This window comes from Loxodonta africana, chromosome X (assembly GCF_030014295.1).
Source record: "Loxodonta africana isolate mLoxAfr1 chromosome X, mLoxAfr1.hap2, whole genome shotgun sequence".
NCBI classification, from domain to species: domain Eukaryota; kingdom Metazoa; phylum Chordata; class Mammalia; order Proboscidea; family Elephantidae; genus Loxodonta; species Loxodonta africana.
Genome location: NC_087369.1, coordinates 152,114,756 through 152,134,299, shown reverse-complemented (window position 1 = coordinate 152,134,299; position 19,544 = coordinate 152,114,756). Strand labels below are relative to the sequence as shown.

Below are 19,544 nucleotides of genomic sequence, written 5' to 3'. Positions count from 1 at the left end.
CTGCACCCCCCACGTACCCTCATCTGATCCTCTATGTTACATTAGTTTCCTAAGAAGAAAATCTGACCCTCTCACTTTCTCCTCAACAGATTACAATGGCTCCCCAGTGCCTCCAGGAAAACTCCAAATTCTTCAGCCTGATATTATACAAGATCTTCCAAACGTGGCTGCATTCCACCTCGTCAGCTCAATCTCCACCCTATAACACACAATACACACTGTACCCCTCACCCCGCCAAGTGCCAGCCATTTGATCCAAGACTACCCACCGCTGTCGGAATATACAATGCACTTGTATGCCCGGTGCCTTTGCTTGTACCATGTTCTCCATTCTTCTCTCCTTTCTGGCCCAGCTCGGATGCCACTTCACCCGTGAAGCTTTCCCCCAATGTAACTGACTGCTCATCCCATCTTCTGTGATCTCATGGCACTTGGCTGACACCCTAGTGTAAGTATAACAGAGCCCATTTCTGCAAGGATGCTGAAGCAACTTGAACTGCAGTTCTCTCTGCACAGCCCAGGAATGGGGGCTCGGGGTGACGTGGGGCTTTTATTTTTCACTCGACGCTCTTCTGAATTCTTTTTTACAACAAGCATGGATCACTTTCCTAATAAGTCTACTTAGAACATTTTGTTTTTTATTATAGTTAATTATGTACTTGCCTGTCTCCTCCACTAGACTGTGGATTCTTTAAAAGGCCAGAGCCGTATTCTGGTCGTCGGGGTTTGACCTGGTGCAGCTGCTTAAGACATGTTTACGGCATTGATCCTTCTGTACAGCACCTAAAACTTCTACTCAGACCCTGTATCCTTATCCTTAAAATGCAACATTTCTCCCAAATGACAACAACCTCTGTCATCTCAGACAATCAGGGAATGGAGTGTTCTGGGTTAAGAGCAAAGGATCATCAATACCATCTACTTGGACTATCGCTTTGAAAGACTAAAAAAAAAAAAAAAAAAAAACCCTGAACATAAACACAGGTGATCAGAACTCAGTCTTCTTCGATGATTCAGAAGGCACTTCTGAACCCCACAGGGCCTCAGAGGCATCATTCTACACCACGCCCCCCCACCTGAAGAACATAAATTTTCACATCACACCGCAGCTGTGGGGAAGGGCAGCTTCAGCATAAACTGTCACGTCAGGAAAACCCACAGACCAGCTTTGCCAGTCCTCTCTCCTGAAAACGTGCCTCGCCGACTGGCTCGCTGGGTGGCATGCAGCCTTTGATCGCCTCGTGCGCTGCCTGCACCTAAAGCAGACTGCCCTGGTCCTTTCACTGCCCAGGGCCCAAGATCGTTTCGGAGACGGCAGTGCTGAATGCTTCGGAGGAATTAATTACCCGTGCAACACTATATCCCAGTGGCCCTCCCCCGCCCGCAGAGATCAGCTTATGCCCAGAAGAATAAGGACCAAAAGCCCCTGAAACTTGACTCCTGTCAGTGTTATCATATAGGCTATTTTTATTCTTATCAGGCCATGGGGGAAGGGGTGCAAAGAAACCACGGTCTAGTGGTTAGGGCTGTAAACGGAGGTCTCACCTGAAGGGTTCCTAACCCATCTTCCACCCCCTATCACGTGCCCTTCATGACATTTCACTTAAAAAAAAAAACCAGATATTTTTCCACTAGATATCAAAGAAAAATTGTTCTTATAACAGTATGCAAATATATTTGAAGTGGGCAAAGATGCAGGTGAGAAGACAATACTTAAAAATGAGGCTAAGAACAAAAGGACAGTCTTTGCTGGCATTCTCTTCTCCACAGCATGTCCCCACACTGATAGTGTGATGAAAACCATCAAGAACCACCAGCCCTGCAGGCTGCGAAATCCCTTCTGAATCATCAAATAGAAATGAAATTGAGTTTGGTCTAATGTTAAGTGTCAAGTACAGAGTCCCCAAAAATGAGTGACCCCTGATATAATAGACACAGTAATCAGAGATGACAGCACTGACGCCACCATTTTGCCAACATTGAGGCTACAAGACACCAGGCTGTGGACTACTTAAAAACCCGAGTGGCCCCACAGCTATGGGCAACCGTATGTCCTGGCTTTTCCTAGAATTTCAATTTCAAATATTCTGTCTGGCTGCCCCCAGAAACCACAAAAATGTTCTGAAGATTCTAATAGCTCATCAGCCAAAATCTCCCAGATCATCTCTTACGCTCAGGAACAGCACAAAGTAAACCCAGAGAGGGAACCTCAATTTTGGGTTCAGGAAATACATACGGTCAATCTACCTAGAGCTCACAGACCCTATTGTGAATATTAAGTAATCGGGGCGGGACGCCAGGCTAGCTTTTGTCACGTATCATCTTTCCTATGTTCTGCACTCGTGCTCCAGGTCTTCAGCTTCCTCCCGGAGAGCTCCACCCTTCCCAGGGAGGCGGGCCAGGGGTTGCCAGGATCCTGATGCTTGGTCCCTGTAGATTTCTCAGCCACTTACCCGCGGGACACTGACACTTGGAGGTTGTAACAAGGGAGAAGAGGCTTGTCTGAGAGTTCAAACATGAAATCATCCTCTTCCACATCATCTCCTTCTTGATCCGAGCTTCCAGGAGGGTTATGCAGGAGGTCACAGGCAAACCCACCTTTTCCCTCTGTAAGGAGGGCACATTGGGAATTAGGAGTCAGCTACACAGAAAAACTGAAGAAATGATACAAGAGATAAAGGGGTGTGCAGGTGGGTGATTGGGAGAAAACAAACAAGCCCACAGACCCTTCATCAGGGTCAACTTTCACTGATTCCATGGCTCAATTCTTGAGAGGGCACATGGAAGTTCTAGTCTTGGAAGAAAGTTATTCTGTGGCCAGAGGTTCATTACACTCCTCCCTCCTCCAATTGGAAAAAGCAAGAGGGTGTGAAGGATGAGCTGCTCAGCTGTTGAGGATGGAAGCCTGAAGATACTATCAGTGGTCAAGGGCCAGGTAAAAACTCCTGCCCTCCACCTGCTGAAACCTTTCCAAATTGCCCCACTGCCTGCTGGGATTCTCTAGAAGCCCAGAAGAGTCTCAGATGGCTCCCTTCCCCCAGCCATATGTTTGGGTGTGGCCTGTTTCATTCCATCCCAACTTTCTCCTTCTCCAGCTTCCCCCAAGTTTGGGGGGCAGGTGCTTCCCTCAATCTTCAACCTCTGGCCCAACGGGCAAATGCCAGGGTGACCACCACGGATAAAGTCATGCTGCTCTTCCAAGAAAGGAAAACTTGGGCCAGAGGCTAAAGGCCCAGGAGACAGCAGCTGCCTCAAAAACTCTGTGTGCATTGTACAGTCAGGACAGGGAGGGAATGGTAGCTGCCAGATGAGGGGTTGGGTCCTTCTCGCATGTGAGCAATACCAGAAGAGGTGTCTTAACCCTCTGGCAGAGTTAACACAAAGCAAGGGAGAAACCCTGCCCCGTACCCCGCAAAAAAAACCCCAAACCCATTGCTGTCGAGTTGATTCCAACTCATAGCGACCCTACAGGACAGAGTAGAACTGCCCCACAGAGTTTCCAAGGAGCGCACGGTGGATTCGAACTGCCAACCTTTTGGTTAGCAGCTGTAGCTCTTAACCACCATGCCACCAGGGTTCCCTAAGGAAGAAGAAAGGGACCTTAAAAGAAAGAGAAGTCAAAAGAACACTCAGGGTGGGGAGTGGTAGAGGGCTAATGAAGGACAGCTTTGTCCCATCAGTGTTGCATGTACTGGTTTAGGCAAGTGAATTCTGCCTCTGGGGAAAGGATGGGCTAGGGCTTTGGCTAAAAGAGTAAGCTATGAACGGGTAGAGAAGGGATACCTCTACAGGGTTACTCCTGTGAGAAGATTCAGTGAAACCCAAACCAAATCCCACATCTCTGAGCCATACAGTCAAGGTAGGAAGAAAACCGTTTAAAGCTTACCCAACACAGAACTGCTGTAAAAGTCCCAGGAGACTCCAGGATCACCCTCTGCCCGGCCCTGGAGATCTGAGAGGTGATCTGATGGAGAGAAGGCATGAGACAAGGAAAATGGGCTAGAGAAGGAGTCTAGGGACAACATAGATGCATATGGGGCTAGGGGGATGGGAGACGGGAAGGAAGGACCACAAGAGGGGCCCAGAGTGACCAGAGATACTTCCCGCTCTCAACCAGCAGTTGCAAACCAGCAGCCGAGAGCCAAATCTAGCCCAGTGTTTTAAAACCAAAAAATTTAATTAACTTCCCATACTTTAAAATTGGGAGGTTTCACATAAAAATCCAGATTTCCAGGTTTTCTAGAAAAAAAAAATCGGAAGATCTGGCAACACTGTGTCCACATTCCTGCATGTCAACAGTTGGCTGGAGGGAGAGGTGACATGCACTCTCTCCAATTCACCAGTCCCCACCCAAGGGCTTATCTTTTACATGATCGGCCTGAAGACATTTAGGTTTGTGACCCCTGCCTTAAACTGTGTAGGGGGTGGCTCTGCCAGTAGAATCCTAGACCTACCCTAGAAGTCGAATTCACGACGTATTCATATACCCACCCACCCGCCCCTGGTCTCTCCAATGTAAAGTAAGCAAGCATATTTCCTTCTGTTGCACTTTTGGAAAACATGGGAGAAATGGCCAGCTTTATCCTCATAAAAACCTTTCACTTCCACTCCTAGGTATATACCCAAAAGCAGATGTTCAAACAAAAACCTGAACACCAGTGTTCACTGCGGCACTATTCACAATAGCTGAAAGGTGGGAACAACCCAAGGGAACGTTAACAGATGACTGCATAAACAACATGTGGTATTATACATACCATGGAATATTACTCAGCCATAAAAAGGAATGAAGTACTAAAACATGCTACCATGTGGCGGAACCTTGAAAACATAGGAAGTCAAAGAAGCCAGATACAAAAGGCCATGTACAGTATGAGGCTACGTATATGAAATATCCAGAGCAGGTAAATCCATACAGAGAGCAGATTGGTGGAGAGGGAAATGGAAAGTGACTGCTTAATGGGTACATGGTTTCCTTTCTGGCACTAGACAGTGGTGACGGTTGCACAACACTGTGAATATACTGCATGCCACTCAACTGTACATTTTAAAAGGGTTACAACGGGAAATTTTACGTTGCGTGTACTTTACCCACATTGAAAAAGAACAAAAAAATACTCATTTACTTGATCTGAGAACAGACATCGTTAGCCTTGTTTCCTGGCTAAGCGCCATCTAGTGGAGCTCTTTCACTTCTTGGCCTAGTGGACAAAAAGCAGGTCCGCTGGTTTTCACGACAAATTCAACTGGGTCATCTGTGGGCACATGGCCCAGGAGTTGCCAAATGCCACCTAGTACAACTGACAAGCTGACATAGCTGTCACCAGCTCTCAAGTGACCCCAGAGTCCGAAGGGCACAGGTGAGGTCAGAGTACCCACTGAACACCAAACCCCAGGAGGAAGCTGGCAGCCACTATTGAAGGAGCAGAGCTAGTATCCATTCATCTGTTGATGGACACTTGGGTTATTTCTACCTTGTGGCTATTATGAATAGTACTGCTGTGAACATCGGTGTACAAGTCTCTGTTTTAACCCACATAACGGACTATTATTCAGCCGCACCATAAAAAGAAATGAAATGAAGTCCTGATACACGCTACAGCATGAATGAGCCCTGAAAACATCATTCTCAGTGAAATTGAAAGCACCACAGCACCCCCAATACAGCTTCCCTTTGGGGCACACATCCTATCAACAAGAATACCTATCAGCTGTGGGGAGCTACTGAAATAACTCATTTTGTAGCAACCTTCTAGGAGATACGGGGTTTCTCCCATTAGGAAAAGGCAGCCAGAGAGAAGCTTTCAAAGTAACAGCTGAGCACCCAGAGTGGAAAAAAACTTTAGTCGTGTACATTAGGTCTTTTGTGAATTCTATGAGGAAAAAAAAAAAAAAGCTCCTCCTCTGAGGTCACGGCTGCCAGCTTACAGGCTGTTCTGTAACCTGTGCCACTTGAGAGTAGGTACATGTCTACTCTCTGGGATGAGCCCTGTGCTAGGTGTCATGGGAGATAAAGGAATGAGGTTGTCAGTTCCAAAAAATCAGGTCCCGTCTCTGTATTGCTCATTGTTCTCTCCCCAGTACCTAATCTGAGCAACTGGCACACAGTAAGAGCTTAATAAATACATGGGGAAGGAAGAAAAGGAATGAAAAGAAAGCAGAGGAAGAGAGGAGGGACGGAGGAAGGGAAGGAGAGAAGGAAGAAAGAGAGGAAGGGAAGAAAGGGGGGAAGAAGGAAGGAAAAAAGGGAGGGAGGGAGGGAGGGAAGGAAAGGAGGGAGAGAGGGAAGGGAGCGAGGAAAGGAAGAAGGGTCTACAAATGGGACTATAAAGTAATGTACTTGCTTCACCAGTTTGCCCGAACATATGCTTTCAAATGACTGTCATCCCCAAGGGGTCATGTGAAGATTTCATCATCAGAGCAGCCCTAGTTCACCACATTCCTGGGGCTCCTCTCGAGGAAATGCCTTCAGAGCCCCTCAGCACATTCCTCCGATTCTCTTCACTGATTGCAACTCTTTGTCGCCTGCAGGTGAATTTGCCTTTTTGACACAGCTAAAAGCTAACTGGCATGAGCAAAGATGCTAAAGTCGAAGCAGGCCCATGAATGAGCTTCAAGATTTGCTTGATGTTGCAGCTTCAATTCCCATTTCCTCACAGATGTTTGCATACAGTCAGGATGAAGACTGGCTTTCCTTTGCCTTGATTCTCCCTTGCCCACTCGCCAAAAAAACTTCAAGTCCTTTACTCTTATCCTTTCCTTCAAAAAGTACCCTCGGCCCAGCAATTCCACTCCTAGGCATATACCCACAAGAAGTGAAAGGAGGGATTAAAACAGATACTTGTACACCAATGTTCACGGCAGTACTAGTCACAATAGCCACTAGATAGAAACAACCCAGGTGTCCATCAACAGATGAATGGAGAAACAAAACGTGTTCCATACATACAACGGAATACTATTCAGCCATGCCATATAGAGAAATGAAGTCCTGATACATGCTACGACATGGATGAACCTTGAAAACATCATGCTGAGTGCAATAAGTCAATCACAAAAGGATAATTACTATGGCGCCATGTTGGCCGGAAGTCCCAACAGAAGGATAATTACTGTATGATCTCACTAACATGAAATACCTAGAACAGGAAATTCATAGAGACAGAAAGCAGATTAGAGGTGACCAAGGGCTGGCGGGGAGAAGACAATGGGGAGTTATTGTTCAATGGGTACAGAGTTTCTGTTTAGGGGTGATAAAAAAAGTTCTGGAAACAACATTGTGAAGGTAAGTAACGCCACTGAATTGTACACTAAAAAAAATGGTTACAATGGCAAATTTTATGTTACCATAATAAAGAAAAAAAATTCAGTAAAAAAAGCAAAAACCACAATGAGTTACACTGCATACAAAGTAGGCTCGCTACAATAAAAAAAGATGGGCAATAACAAGACAAGTGTTGGTGAGGATGTGTAGAAACCAGAACCCTCATGCACTGCTGGTGGGAATGTAAAACGGTGTTAACTGCTGCAGAAGACAGTCTGGCAGTTCCTCAAATAGTTAAACATAGAGTTACCGTATGATCCAGCAATTCCACTCCTAGGCATATACCCAAGAGAAATTAAAACAGGTACTTCAACAAGTGCGTGTACATGATGTTCACAGCAGCGTATCTGAGGTAGCCAAAAAGTGGAAATAACCCAAATGTCCATTAACGGATGAACAGATACACAAAATGTGGTATGTCCATACCTAAAACCCAACCCACTGCTGCTGAGTCAATTCCAACTCTGAGCAACCCTATAGGACAGGGTAGAACTGCCCCATAGGGTTTCCAAGACTGTAAGTCTTTACAGAAGCAGACTGCCCCATCTTTCTCCCGTGAAGCACCTGATGGGTTTGAACTGTCGACCTTTCAGTTAGCACTGAGCGCTTTCACCACTGCACCACCAGGGCTCCTTCTTACATCCATACAATGGAATATTATTTAGTCATAAACAGGAGTGACATACTGATACCCACAAAAATGTGAACGAACCTCAAAAAACATAATGTCGAGTGAATTAAGTCAGTCACAAAGGAACGAATGATACATGATCCCACTCATATGAAATACCACAACAATCAAATGCAGAGAGACAGAAACGAAATTAGTGGCTTCCAGGGACTACAGCAAGCGGAGAACAGGGAGTCAGTCTGTAATGGGTATGGGGCTTCCTTTGGGGGGGGGATGAGAAAGTTCTGGAACTACATAGTGTGGTGGGTGCATAGCACCGAGAATGTATTCAATGTCACGAAATTGTTCACTTTAAAACAGTAAACTATATTACGTGAATTTCACTTCAATTAAAAGATTTAAAAACAGAAGTACTCTCAGGGACTCGTTGCAAGGGCAGAGCCTCTCAACCTCCATGAGCCCGCCACCCCAGCAATCAAAGTGTCTCTATTTCTAAGGTCCCATTCAACTAAGCCATCAGCTGAGGGACGTGAAAAAACTCAAAGCCATTGCTGTTGAGTCAATTCCGACTCATAACGACCCTACAGGACAGAGCAGAACTGGTGGATTCGAACTGCTGACCTTTTGGTTAACAGCCATAGTTCTTAACCAGAGAAACAAAAAAGAAGCGTCTTGGACATGGCGTCATATGGCAGAGGTCTCTGGCACGAAAAACAAAAACCTCTAATTCCGTGGCTTTAAGTGATAAATTGCTAACCCTTTCCATCAATGGAAGGAAAAGCAGTCCTGATACTTCCCGAGACGCCTCAAAACAAACTGCAACAACTCCCCTCAACCCCCACATTCTTTCCAGCAGAGGAGGAAAAAACGAGTCCGTTTTCCTTTGGCTAGCTGGGATATCGCTCTTTTCTTCTAAGGGTCAAAGGTCAATCAGTCACATGCCAGCCTGTAATTTGGCCCAAGTGTGAGGCCTTTCAAAGGCTGCTCTGAGAGGTTGGCCCCTGGGTGCTTCAAGCCTGAGGATGAGGTAGAAAAGGTTTACTGTGCAGTCTCCGTACCCCACACAGCACTTGAACCTAACAGATGATGCTCAGTAAATGTTTGGTGACTGAATAGATAAACTGGTGAATGAACAAATGAACAAATGAAGGAGTGCTGTTCCATCCTTTGTATAGCGGGAGAAACAACACCTCAAATCCAACTTAAAAAAACCCACATTTACGACCTGGATAATTACCCGCATCTTTTGCTTTATAAAAGGATTCACTACAGGATACCCGGAAATAGTGACGCCCCTTTGTGTATCTAAAAGAGGATTTCATTCCCCTCTGACTTTTCCAGAAAAGGGGCCCTGCACAATGCTAGGGAAGCTCTACAAGGCACAGCCCTGATGCTTCCGCTCACCTTTTCTGCCTGCAGAAAATGGAGCCCTTTGCACCCCGCAGGGACTCGCCTTCATTTTCTGCTCAGTAGGACCACCACAAGGGGAGGAAGAGAACAAGTAATCTACAGAGGGTCTGGTCAGGCAAATGCTTGGGAATGAAAAGCAAAAAGCTTTTAAAGTACTCGGCCAGACAGGCAAAGTAGAAAAACAGCAAAACCCAGAAGCCCAAGCATGTGTGTCCAGGTGTATGGTTGGGGGCGGTGGGGGAGGGGGTTGGAGGGAAATGGGTTCCCAACCTCCAAGCTCAGCATGCTCCTTGCAGTCACTATACCACTGTACCCACTGGTTCTTTGAGATTCGTGTGTGCGCGTGTGTTTCAGTGTGTGTGCGTGCACGCATGCTGGAGGGAAAAAATGGGAATAAGAAAGAGGGAAATAATTGGTTCAAGGCATCAAAAAAGTCCCTGAGGACTGCCGCTTCATCCCCCAAACATTCTTTGGGCCCAAGTGCCCCCTCCCCAGAGCTTGCTGACTCCTGCCAGTGCCGGCCTCTCTGGAGTGAGGGGCCAAGGACCAGCTTTCCAGCACTTTTCCCTAAGAGCCAGGCAAAGCTCTGCCTTTAATAAAAACAAAACAGAACAAAAAACAGTTGCTGACTCTGACTCCTGGCAACCCCATGTGTGTCAGAGTAGAGCTGCATCCACAGGGTTTTCAGTGGCTGATTTTTCGGAAGATCGCTAGGCCTCTGGGTGGACTCGAACCTCCAACCTTTCAGTTAGCAGCTGAGCACTTTAAACATCTGCACCATTCAGGGACTCCTCTGCTTTTAAAAACTCACGCGCTATTTGCATGGAAAAGAAGGGGCCCAGTTTGTAACAGCCCCTTCAGGCACCAGTGTATGAAACTACAGCTCCATGCTCATAAGGTAGAGAAACGATACCAAGATCTGAGCGAAGGTGTTTGAGTGAAGGTGAGGAAGTGCCCGAATTAAGAAAGGTCTTCTCTTTAGTCTGGAGTCCCTGGGTGGTACAAATAGTTAAGCACTCAGCTGCTAACCCAAAGGTTGAAGTTTGAGTTCACCCAGAGGTGCCTCAAAAGGATGGGCCTGGCAATCTACTTCCGAAAACTCAGCCACTGAAAACCCTGTGGAGCACAGTTCTACCGACACGCACACAGCTAGCCAGGAGTCAGAACTGACTCAACAGCAACCGGTTTTTTTAGCCTTCTCTTTCTTCTGCAGCATAGACTAGCACTGGAGGTAGTTTAAGGAGGGCATCAAAAGGCTGGCTAGTAGGTGTGATGAGTTAACAGAAATAAGAGTGAAAAAAAGTGTTTATGTGTAATTTTTTAACTACTTAGAATGGTTTCAACCTTCCAACTCCCTTGGGATTTTGGAGAAGGGGACGGAGAAGAGTGAGTCTGCTTACTAAGGTGGTCAGAGATAGCGTTATTTGGACCCAAGAGCCCCAAGACTGCAGGACAACAATCTCTAGCCTAAAGAAGCACTTGGATTAGACCATTTTTTCAAAGACAGACCTTCATACGGTGCCTTTGTCATACTGAGATGCTCTGGGTGTTCGCTCTTTGCCAGAATTTATGGGAAACTAAGTCGGGTGTAGACAACAACATGTGTATGGATGTGTGTCTGGTATGTGGGGGAAGCCACAAACAGCGGCGGGCCCTGAGCCCTGCACCTCCCCACCACCCCCCCGTAATGGGGCTGCTAAAGGGAACAACAGTCATCAGTGGCCCAGGACAAATGACTGCCTGGGCATCCCACCGCTGCTCTGCCACGCAAGGACAGGGGCCTGGGAACCTAGAGGTACAGGGAGGGACCAGGCAAGGGAGAGGCCGAGCCAGGCTGTGAGGGCCTGAGGGTTGTACACGAGGGCTGTACAAGGGCCTCCCAGACTCAGTCAGCTAGATTTGGAACTGGATGGAGTCCAGTGGAGCAGGAGACAAGCCGCCATCGCTCCTTCCCAGCTTTTATCAGTACACAGGTGGCGCTCCACAGCTAATCCTCCTTCCATCAGGACCTCTAGTTCTGGTGTTTTTTTCTTTCTTCCTCCATCATCAGCTACTTAGTTATTAACCTTTGTTCGATAAACAAATGAGCCCTGGTTGGGAGCCCAGAACTCTATCTCTGAGGAGTGTGGGTTTGGGACTAACTGGGGCCAAAGCTCGAGTGGGAGGAGGGAGCAGTCTCGGCCAAATCCTTGGTTTTGACAGCTCCCTATTCTAGAGGCTTCCACCACCAACCCTGAAGCTTTCAAGGAAGATCAGAGATTCCACTCCCAGCTGCTCTGTCGCTCAGGCAGTCAGAAGTAACTGCTAGAGCAAGGGCCAAGCTGTGATGTCACAAAGGAAGCGAGATTTTTTTCTTTTAATTCGGAGGTCAAGTCTGAGGAGATTCCTACTGAGCATGCCCAAGCTAGACTCCCCTCCTTCCCTCCTCCCTTCTGCACAACTCAGTAGACCTATCTAACTGCAGACAAACAGCTGCTATTCACTAATGAGAAAACAAATGCATGTTGGCTTGTGGCCCTTGCCATGGGCCTGAGCACCAGATACTTTTCTGAAGGAGGCAGGTGAGGGAGGAAGCGAAATGAAGGGAGAGAAGAGGGATGCCGGGATACAAAGGGAAGTTACCACAGCAAGGTTTGTAAGGAACAATGCTTAGGGAGAGGTCCCTGAGGGATTCCCTTCGATCACAAACAAGGAAAAAGTGCAATAACAAAAGGAAAATACTAAGTGCCACTTCTTTGCAATTGACATCTCACTCAAAGCACAAGGTAATACATTTTGCCCCAAACTCAACCAATTATGGGGCTAGGCTAATCCCACTAGGAGGCCTCTCCCAGATACTCAGGCTGTGCAAGGGGTCCCCCTGGGCTACCAGCGCCCTGAAGAGGGTGCATGCCATGTGGACACACGCGGCAAGGGGATAAGAGGAAGTGGATCTTGGGGCTTTTTAAAGTACATAGAAATTTCTGAGAAGATAGAAGGAAAGCATGTGAACAGGGCTGGTGTCCCTCATGGGAACCGTTTGAAACTGGAGGGAGATCAAGAGTATCTCCTTCCAGCAAGGGAGAATGAAGAAAACCAAAGACACAACGGAAAGATTAGTCCAAAGGACTAATGGACCACAACTACCACAGCCTCCACCAGACTGAGTCGAGCACAACTAGATGGTGACCAGCTACAACTACTGACTGCTCTGACAGGGATCACAACAGAGGGTCCCAGACAGAGGTGGAGAAAAATGTAGAACAAAATTCTAGCTCACAAAAAAGGACCAGATTTACCGGCCTGACAGAGACTGGAGAAACCCCGAAGAGTATGGCCCCCGGACACCCTTTTTGCTGAGTAATGAAGTCACTCCTGAGGTTTACCCTTCAGCCAAAGATGAGACAGGCCCAGAAAACAAAACAAGACTAAAGGGGCACACCAGCCCAGGGGCAAGGATTAGAAGGCAGGAGGGGACAGGAAAGCTGGTAATGGGGAACCCAAGGTTGAGAAGGGAGAGTGTTGACATGTCGTGGGGCTGTTAACCAATGTCATGAAACGATATGTGTACTAACTGTTTAATGAGAAGCCAGTTTGTTCTGTAAACCTTCATCTAGAGTACAACAACAACAAAAAAATAAACAAGACAGCACTTGTTAAGCCCACAGTGCTCAAAATTGCAAAAAAAAAGAACCATTCCCTTTCTAAGAGGACACGTACTCCATCTTCCCACTGCACCATCATCGAAAAAGAAAATTATTCCATCACTGCTATTACATATATAATGGCTACACCCAGACTTCTCTAATACAAAAGCTGACAGTGAGATAAAAGGAGCAGTTTTAAAAGAAAAAAAAGAGTATCTCCCTCCCCCAGTGCAAGAATCAGAAAGCAGCCCCAAGGATGACAGCTTTAAGTCTTGGCCATGCTTACCGCTGAGGAAGCGCTTCATGGTGTCGCTGCTGGCCAGCTTCATGGCCGTCTGCCCCGAGTAGGTGGCCAGCGTGGGATCGGCCCCATAGGACAGCAAGAGCCAGATGGTCTCCAAGTTGTCATTGACCACTGCATCATGAACGGGCCTGTGGAGGTGGTATGGGGTGAGGACAGCAGGGCCCAAGTGGGAGCCTGGTGTTTAGGCTTCAGGCCACCTCATCAGGGAAAAGGGAGATGACCCCAGGGTAATCCCTGTGTATGGTGGACAAGACTTAGAGCAGGGAACCACCTCTGGCCTGCACCCCACACTGTAATCTCTCCACCTCCTTCTCCTCTCTCCGCCTCTTTCTCCTCTCTCCCACTCCTTGCCTCTTACCCACATTTTGGGGGCAGTCTCTAGGGCACAGTGTAGCTCCACTGGTGGTTCTAAAGAGAATGTGTCCTTGACCAACAATAGAGTTAAAGCAGATGCTGGAGGAAGGGTGTGAACTTAAGGAAGCAGACAACCCTCAGAAGCAGGGATGGGCAAAGCAGCTCCACGTACAGGCAGGCAGTGGTCAAGCAGAACCTGCATCCTTCAGCCCAGGCTCCCCTACTGGGAACGCAGCTCATGTCTCTATTTTGACCAGGAAGCAGGCCCTCTGATCCAGCAGAAAGGAGAATGGGTGCAATTGTTTTGAGACACAACAGGTTAAAAAAAATCAGATCTGAAAAGTGACCCTAAGGTCAGCCTCCCAATCAGCTCCTAAAGCCCAAGATTCTGCCTGAGACAGAGGCACCCCCAGGGTGATTTGCAGGAAGGCTGTGTGGTCTTCCCTGCTGGCAGCTGCCTGTGAGAGGATAAGCCCTAGACAATGCCAGCTTCCAGTCAGTAACCAGCATGGACTAGCCATCCTGGAACTCAGCTGCCTTGGCCCTAGATTGGTCCTCCCTTCAGTCTATAGAAGTCTATCTGAAACACCTCCTGCCAAGGCCTCTGCAACTTGCAACCTGGCCTGCCACAAAGGTTCAGCTTGGGCCAGTTCTTTGGAGTGAGGTGCTGAGACCGGGGTAGAGTAGGGGGCCTCAGGGTGGAGCCGCCTCCTTGCCTCGTGCCGTCCTGCGCGCTGCAGTTCACATTGGCCCCATGCTCCAGCAGGATGTTCAGGATGTCAGTCCAGCCCCGCGAGCAGGCCTCATGCAGAGCCGTGTAGCCAGCGTTGTCACGGTGATTCACGTCCTCACTGTCCTTCTGGAGACAGTAGAGAACAACATCCTGTGGGGATAGGGACAGGGGCTCCATGACCAGAGAGGTCTAATTCTTTTTTTTTTTTTTTAATAATTTTTATCGTGCTTTAAGTGAAAGTTCACAAATCAAGTCAGTCTCTCACACAAAAACTTATATACACCTTGCTACATACTCCCAATTATTCTTCCCCTAATCAGACAGCCCGCTCTCTCTCCCTCCACTCTCTCTTTTCGTGTCCATTTCACCAGCTTCTAACCCCCTCCACCCTCTTATCTCCCCTCCAGGCAGGAGATGCCAACATAGTCTCAAGAGTCCACCTGATCCAAGAAGCTCACTCCTCACCAGCATCCCTCTCCAACCCATTGTCCAGTCCAATCCATGTCTGAAGAGGTGGCTTTGGGAATAGTTCCTGTCCTGGGCAAACACAAGGTCTGGGGGCCATGATCACCGGGGTCCTTCCAGTCTCAGTCAGATCATTAAGTCTGGTCTTATGAGAATTTGGGGTCTGCATCCCACTGTTCTCCTGCTCCCTCAGAGGTTCTCTGTTGTGTTCCCTGTCTGGGCAGTCATCGGTTGTGGCCGGGCACCATCTAGTTCTTCTGGTCTCAGGATGATGTTGTCTCTGGTTCATGTGGCCCTTTCTGTCTCTTGGGCTAGTAATTAGAGAGGTCTAAGTCTTGAAATCACCTCAGTTCAAGCCCAAGTTCCACAAATGTCCAGAGAGTCTCAGAGCCTGGCCTTTATAGTGGGGACTGACAAGCAAACCTCGAAATCGTGTCAGCGAAGTCTGTCCTGAGCCACCATCTCGGCAGTGGGGATCCATTTCTTAGGGCCAAGAACACTGGGCTTGCTGTTGGTTGTGGAGGTGAGATTCTTGGAGAGGCTCACCTCCCTGGCTGGAGCTCAAACACCAAGACCTCGACTCCTTAAGCACTGGGTCCCTAGTCTGGGGCTTTGAGACTAGAAATGAGACGTGGTGGCATGGACACAGAGCACAGTCGCTAGTGGGACTTTTGAGAACAAGGAAGAATCATTTCAAGTACTATCTCTGGATGCTGTTCTCAGTAGGGCCAATGTTCATCCCAGGGTAGTAAACTCCAGCGCTCCCCTCAAATCAGGATTGGTCATTCATTCACGTAATTCATGATTAACTTCCCTGGGCTGAGACAAAAGGACCAAAGTGGGACTCCAGGGACTAGAGGCACCCTAGCTAGTCTTGGGATGGAGCTGGTGAACAAGCTGAGGGCCTGACACTCAAACCAGTGTATCTCCCAAGTGCACTAGCACCAGCCCTCGGCCAGCCACTGGTGACGTGGAACACTCCGTTCTGCTGACAGGGCACAGGCTGCTTAGAGCAGCTGTATGTTTGCCCATGTTGAGGGTGCTACTTTTCCCCGGGAGAGCACCCTACCTCCTACCCTGCTCAAAGCCCTCTCAACACCACTCTTCCCTCCCTCTCGACAGGCTGCCTCACACTTGATAGCCCCGGCCTGTTTGGTTCTCTGATGGTACCATGTTTGCTAGTTTGGCCCTGGGTACAGGAAGGATCTCCTGGAGGGCAGGGGCTGGCATCATTTCTTCTTCAGATCTCCCTTAGCAGTTACCACCACACTAGGTGCTCAACTAAGATGGGTGGATGGACCTGTCAAGTCAGCTTGCTGGTGCTGGCTCACCTGACTGGGAGCGGGGCTGTCTTTAAATGAATCAGTTACAGCTCTCAAAAGCCTTCAGAAAAGGAGTGCATACCCTGGAACTCAGCAACTCTACTAAGAGCAAATCCTGAGGACATATCAGTGGGTGGGCAAAGTTCGTGTTACATGTTCAAGTTCATGTAAATCAAAAGTGGGCAGCAACCAAAATGTCCAACTACATAATTTGATTCTGGTAAATAAGGCAGTCCTCCACCCCTACCCTTTTACTTGGGAATCAAACAGGTCCTGATTTGAATTCAGATATGTGTGCATGTGTATGTGTACACACACATACACACACAACGCATATATACACATATATATGTATGTACGTATATACTGTTGTTGTGTGGAGTCAATTCTGACTCAGGGCAACCCCATGTGACAGAGTAGAGCTGTCCCATAGGGTTTTCCTGGTCGTAATCTTTACAGGAGCAGATCATTAGGTCTTTCTCCCACAGAACTGCTGGGGTGGGTTCAAACCTTCAACCTTTCAACTAGCAGATGAGTGCTTCACCACTGAGCCACCAGGGCTCCTTATGTATATGCTAAACACATATATATATTTTTAAACATACATACATATGCTAATGTATGTATACTATGTATATGTTAAAATGTGTGTACGTGTATATACCTAGTACTTGTGTACGGAAACCCTGCTGGTGTAGTGGTTAAGTGCTACGGCTGCTAACCAAGAGGTCGGCAGTTTGAATCCACCAGGCGCTCCTTGGAAACTGTATGGGGCGGTCCTACTCTGTCCTATGAGGTCGCTATGAGTTGGAATGGACTCAATGGCAATGTTTTTTTTTTTTAGTATATATGTTTATACTAATAAATATGTATGTTATATTCCTATATTTTAGTTGGATGATCTTTGACAAGTCACTTAACATTGCCAAGCCCTGACTCTGTCACCTGTAGAATGGAGATAATAAAATCTACCTCCACCTTCACAGGCTCACTGCGAAGATTAAGTGATATTAAGTAATCAAAACTCTTAACATGACAAAAGAGGCGCTCGATAAACTTCAGCTTCCTTCCCTGCCTTCTTTCCAATCCATAGGGAAGGAGTAATGAGTGAGGTTAGCTCTGCCCTGCCCCTCAAACTTATTTCTGACTCCTCTACTACAGAAAACCTAAATGGGGGGAACAATACTGATCCCTCTCTGAGGAGGAGGGGGCCGCTACTCAGGAATTCAAGACTACATGAAAACTTCTGGCCTAGGAATGCACCAGATGATACCGTGCTGCTGTTTCAACTGCCTTCATCTCACACTGACACGTTCCCACACACCAATAAGGCAAGGGGATAGGCAGCCTCAGAAGCCATCTGGGCAGTGAAGGAGGCCAGCCTGGGCTCAAGCCCCAAACAAAGCCCTACCCAGCTCACCAAAGAGCCACTGGTGAGAAGTTTCTCCACAGATGGTCAGGCCAAGAGCATCCTGAGGTCGAGGAGCTCCCTCACCTTATAGCCAAGACGCGCCGCTCGCTGCAAGAGGGTCTCGCCAGCATTTTTGTTCACAATGAGCCGACGGGCTTCTGGGGGGATCTGCCGAGCTGTAGGTGACTCTGAGGTTTCCTCTAGGCCGGCACTTCGGGACTTAGAGGGCGTACATGGTTCCGTGGGTTTTACTGGGGTGGGAGATTTGGGAGAGCGTGTCTTTTGCTGGCTCCAACGACCTTTGCCCTGGAAAGCAGAGATGCAGTGCTGGGTCAGGTCAGGCAACATATCCCATCATGGCCACTCGCGGAGCTGCCAAGGCCATCTCAACTCATCTTTGTCCACCTTGTGCTTTGCATGCGATACCCCAAATGGTCCAGACCACTGTCAGGTTGGAGGCTAGAAGCCAGTCACTAGCCATTTGGCATATTTCCAGGATCTGCACAGGTTCCCATTCATTTCTACCCAGTGGGGAGATGCTAAGAGACTCAAATCCTCAACCCCATAAACCAAAGAATGGGAAAGGGATTGGAAATCAGAGGCTGAGCAGCCATCCCAGCTTCCCCCAAGCACTCTGCTCTGCATGCTTTCTTCACCTGCATCAATCCCCCTTTTGTTGAGGTTTTTACAAGTCATACCTATCAATAAGCTGAAGTAATGTCTGAGTAAAGGGAAGCAAAGGGAGACAGCTATGTGACTGAAGAGGCCAGAGCACAGCTCCTAAAGCCATCCGTCACTCTTGCTGCAGAAACCTCCCCCTATATCCAGCCCTCCCCAGGCTTCTCTCATCTTCCACCACACCATGTTCCCCAATCCTACTCATTCCTACCTAGAAAGAGTTCCAGTGCAGGAATCAGGCCTGGGTTGGTATCCTGCCTCTGCCATCCATTAACTGTAAGACCTGAGGCATGGTACAACTGCTCTGAGCCTCACTGTCTTCCTGGACGGGTCTTTGAAATCATGAACTGGGAAGGGTCCAGAACAACGCACAGAATCCTTTCCTCATGAATGGCCTCTGTGTGCTTCACCCTCCCCTTTTCGTCTTCCCCCATTTTGAAGGGGAATCTCTAAAGGGGGTGCCTATGCCTGTGCCACCACCACTGCACGTTGGGTGAAGCGGGGCAGGTAACTTGCTTCTTTAGTTCAGAGGTCTTCAGATTGTGAGGAACTGTACTCGAATAGCTGTACTCAAGGAACCAGACCCAAGGAGCCTCATCTGCACTTGCACCTAATTTAGATGATGAGACTCTAGACTTGGAGCTGATGCTGTCACTGGATGAGACTTCGGGGGGCCTTGGAAGGCATGGGTATACTTCACATGTGGGAAGGATGTGAATTATTGGGGACCAGAGTGTGGACTGTGGTAGCCAGTTCCACCTCCTGGTATCCATGCTCTTGTGTAGTCCCCTCCAACACTGGATAGAGCTAACCTATGTAACCAACAGGAGATTGCAGAAATGATGGTGTATACCTTCCAAGGCTAGGTCCTAAAAGACACTATGCCTTCTGTCTCGCTCTCTTTAGGATCACTGGCTCTGAGAGAAGCAAACTGTCCTTTGGAGAGGTCCACGAGGCAGGAAAAGGAGGCCTCCTGTCGACAACCAGCATCAACTTGCCAGTCATGTGAGCATGCTACCTTGGAAGCAGAATCCTTCAGACCCAGTCAAGCCTCCAGATGACTGCAGTCATGGCTGACATCTTGACTGCAACTTCATGAGAGACCCCAAGCCAGACCCACCCAGGCAAGCCACTTCTGAATTCCTGACCCATGGAAACTGTATGAGATAATATATGTTTATTGTTGTTTTAAGCTCCTACGTTTTAGGGTAATTTGTTACCCAGCAATAGATAACTAATGCATCTCACTTATCCAGATCCCCCAGAGCATTAAAGTCTCATCGAAG

The 19,544-nt window shown here is 47.9% G+C and overlaps 1 protein-coding gene across 8 annotated transcripts in view; it reads right to left on the bottom strand.

Moving 5' to 3' along the window:
* The window catches only part of BCORL1 (BCL6 corepressor like 1), a 70,262-nt gene that overhangs the window by 5,796 nt on the left and 44,922 nt on the right, over positions 1 to 19,544 (bottom strand). For 7 of the 8 annotated variants that reach the window (XM_023553833.2, XM_023553832.2, XM_064277572.1 and 4 more), the window contains 5 exons: positions 17,665 to 17,886; positions 14,366 to 14,532; positions 13,278 to 13,423; positions 3,887 to 3,964; positions 2,454 to 2,607 (listed from right to left, as the gene is read on the bottom strand). In XM_023553833.2, coding sequence (XP_023409601.1) covers positions 2,454 to 2,607; positions 3,887 to 3,964; positions 13,278 to 13,423; positions 14,366 to 14,532; positions 17,665 to 17,886 — 767 coding nt within the window. The remainder of the gene's footprint in view (positions 1 to 2,453; positions 2,608 to 3,886; positions 3,965 to 13,277; positions 13,424 to 14,365; positions 14,533 to 17,664; positions 17,887 to 19,544) is intronic. The other variant, XM_064277571.1, reaches the window with a different exon arrangement.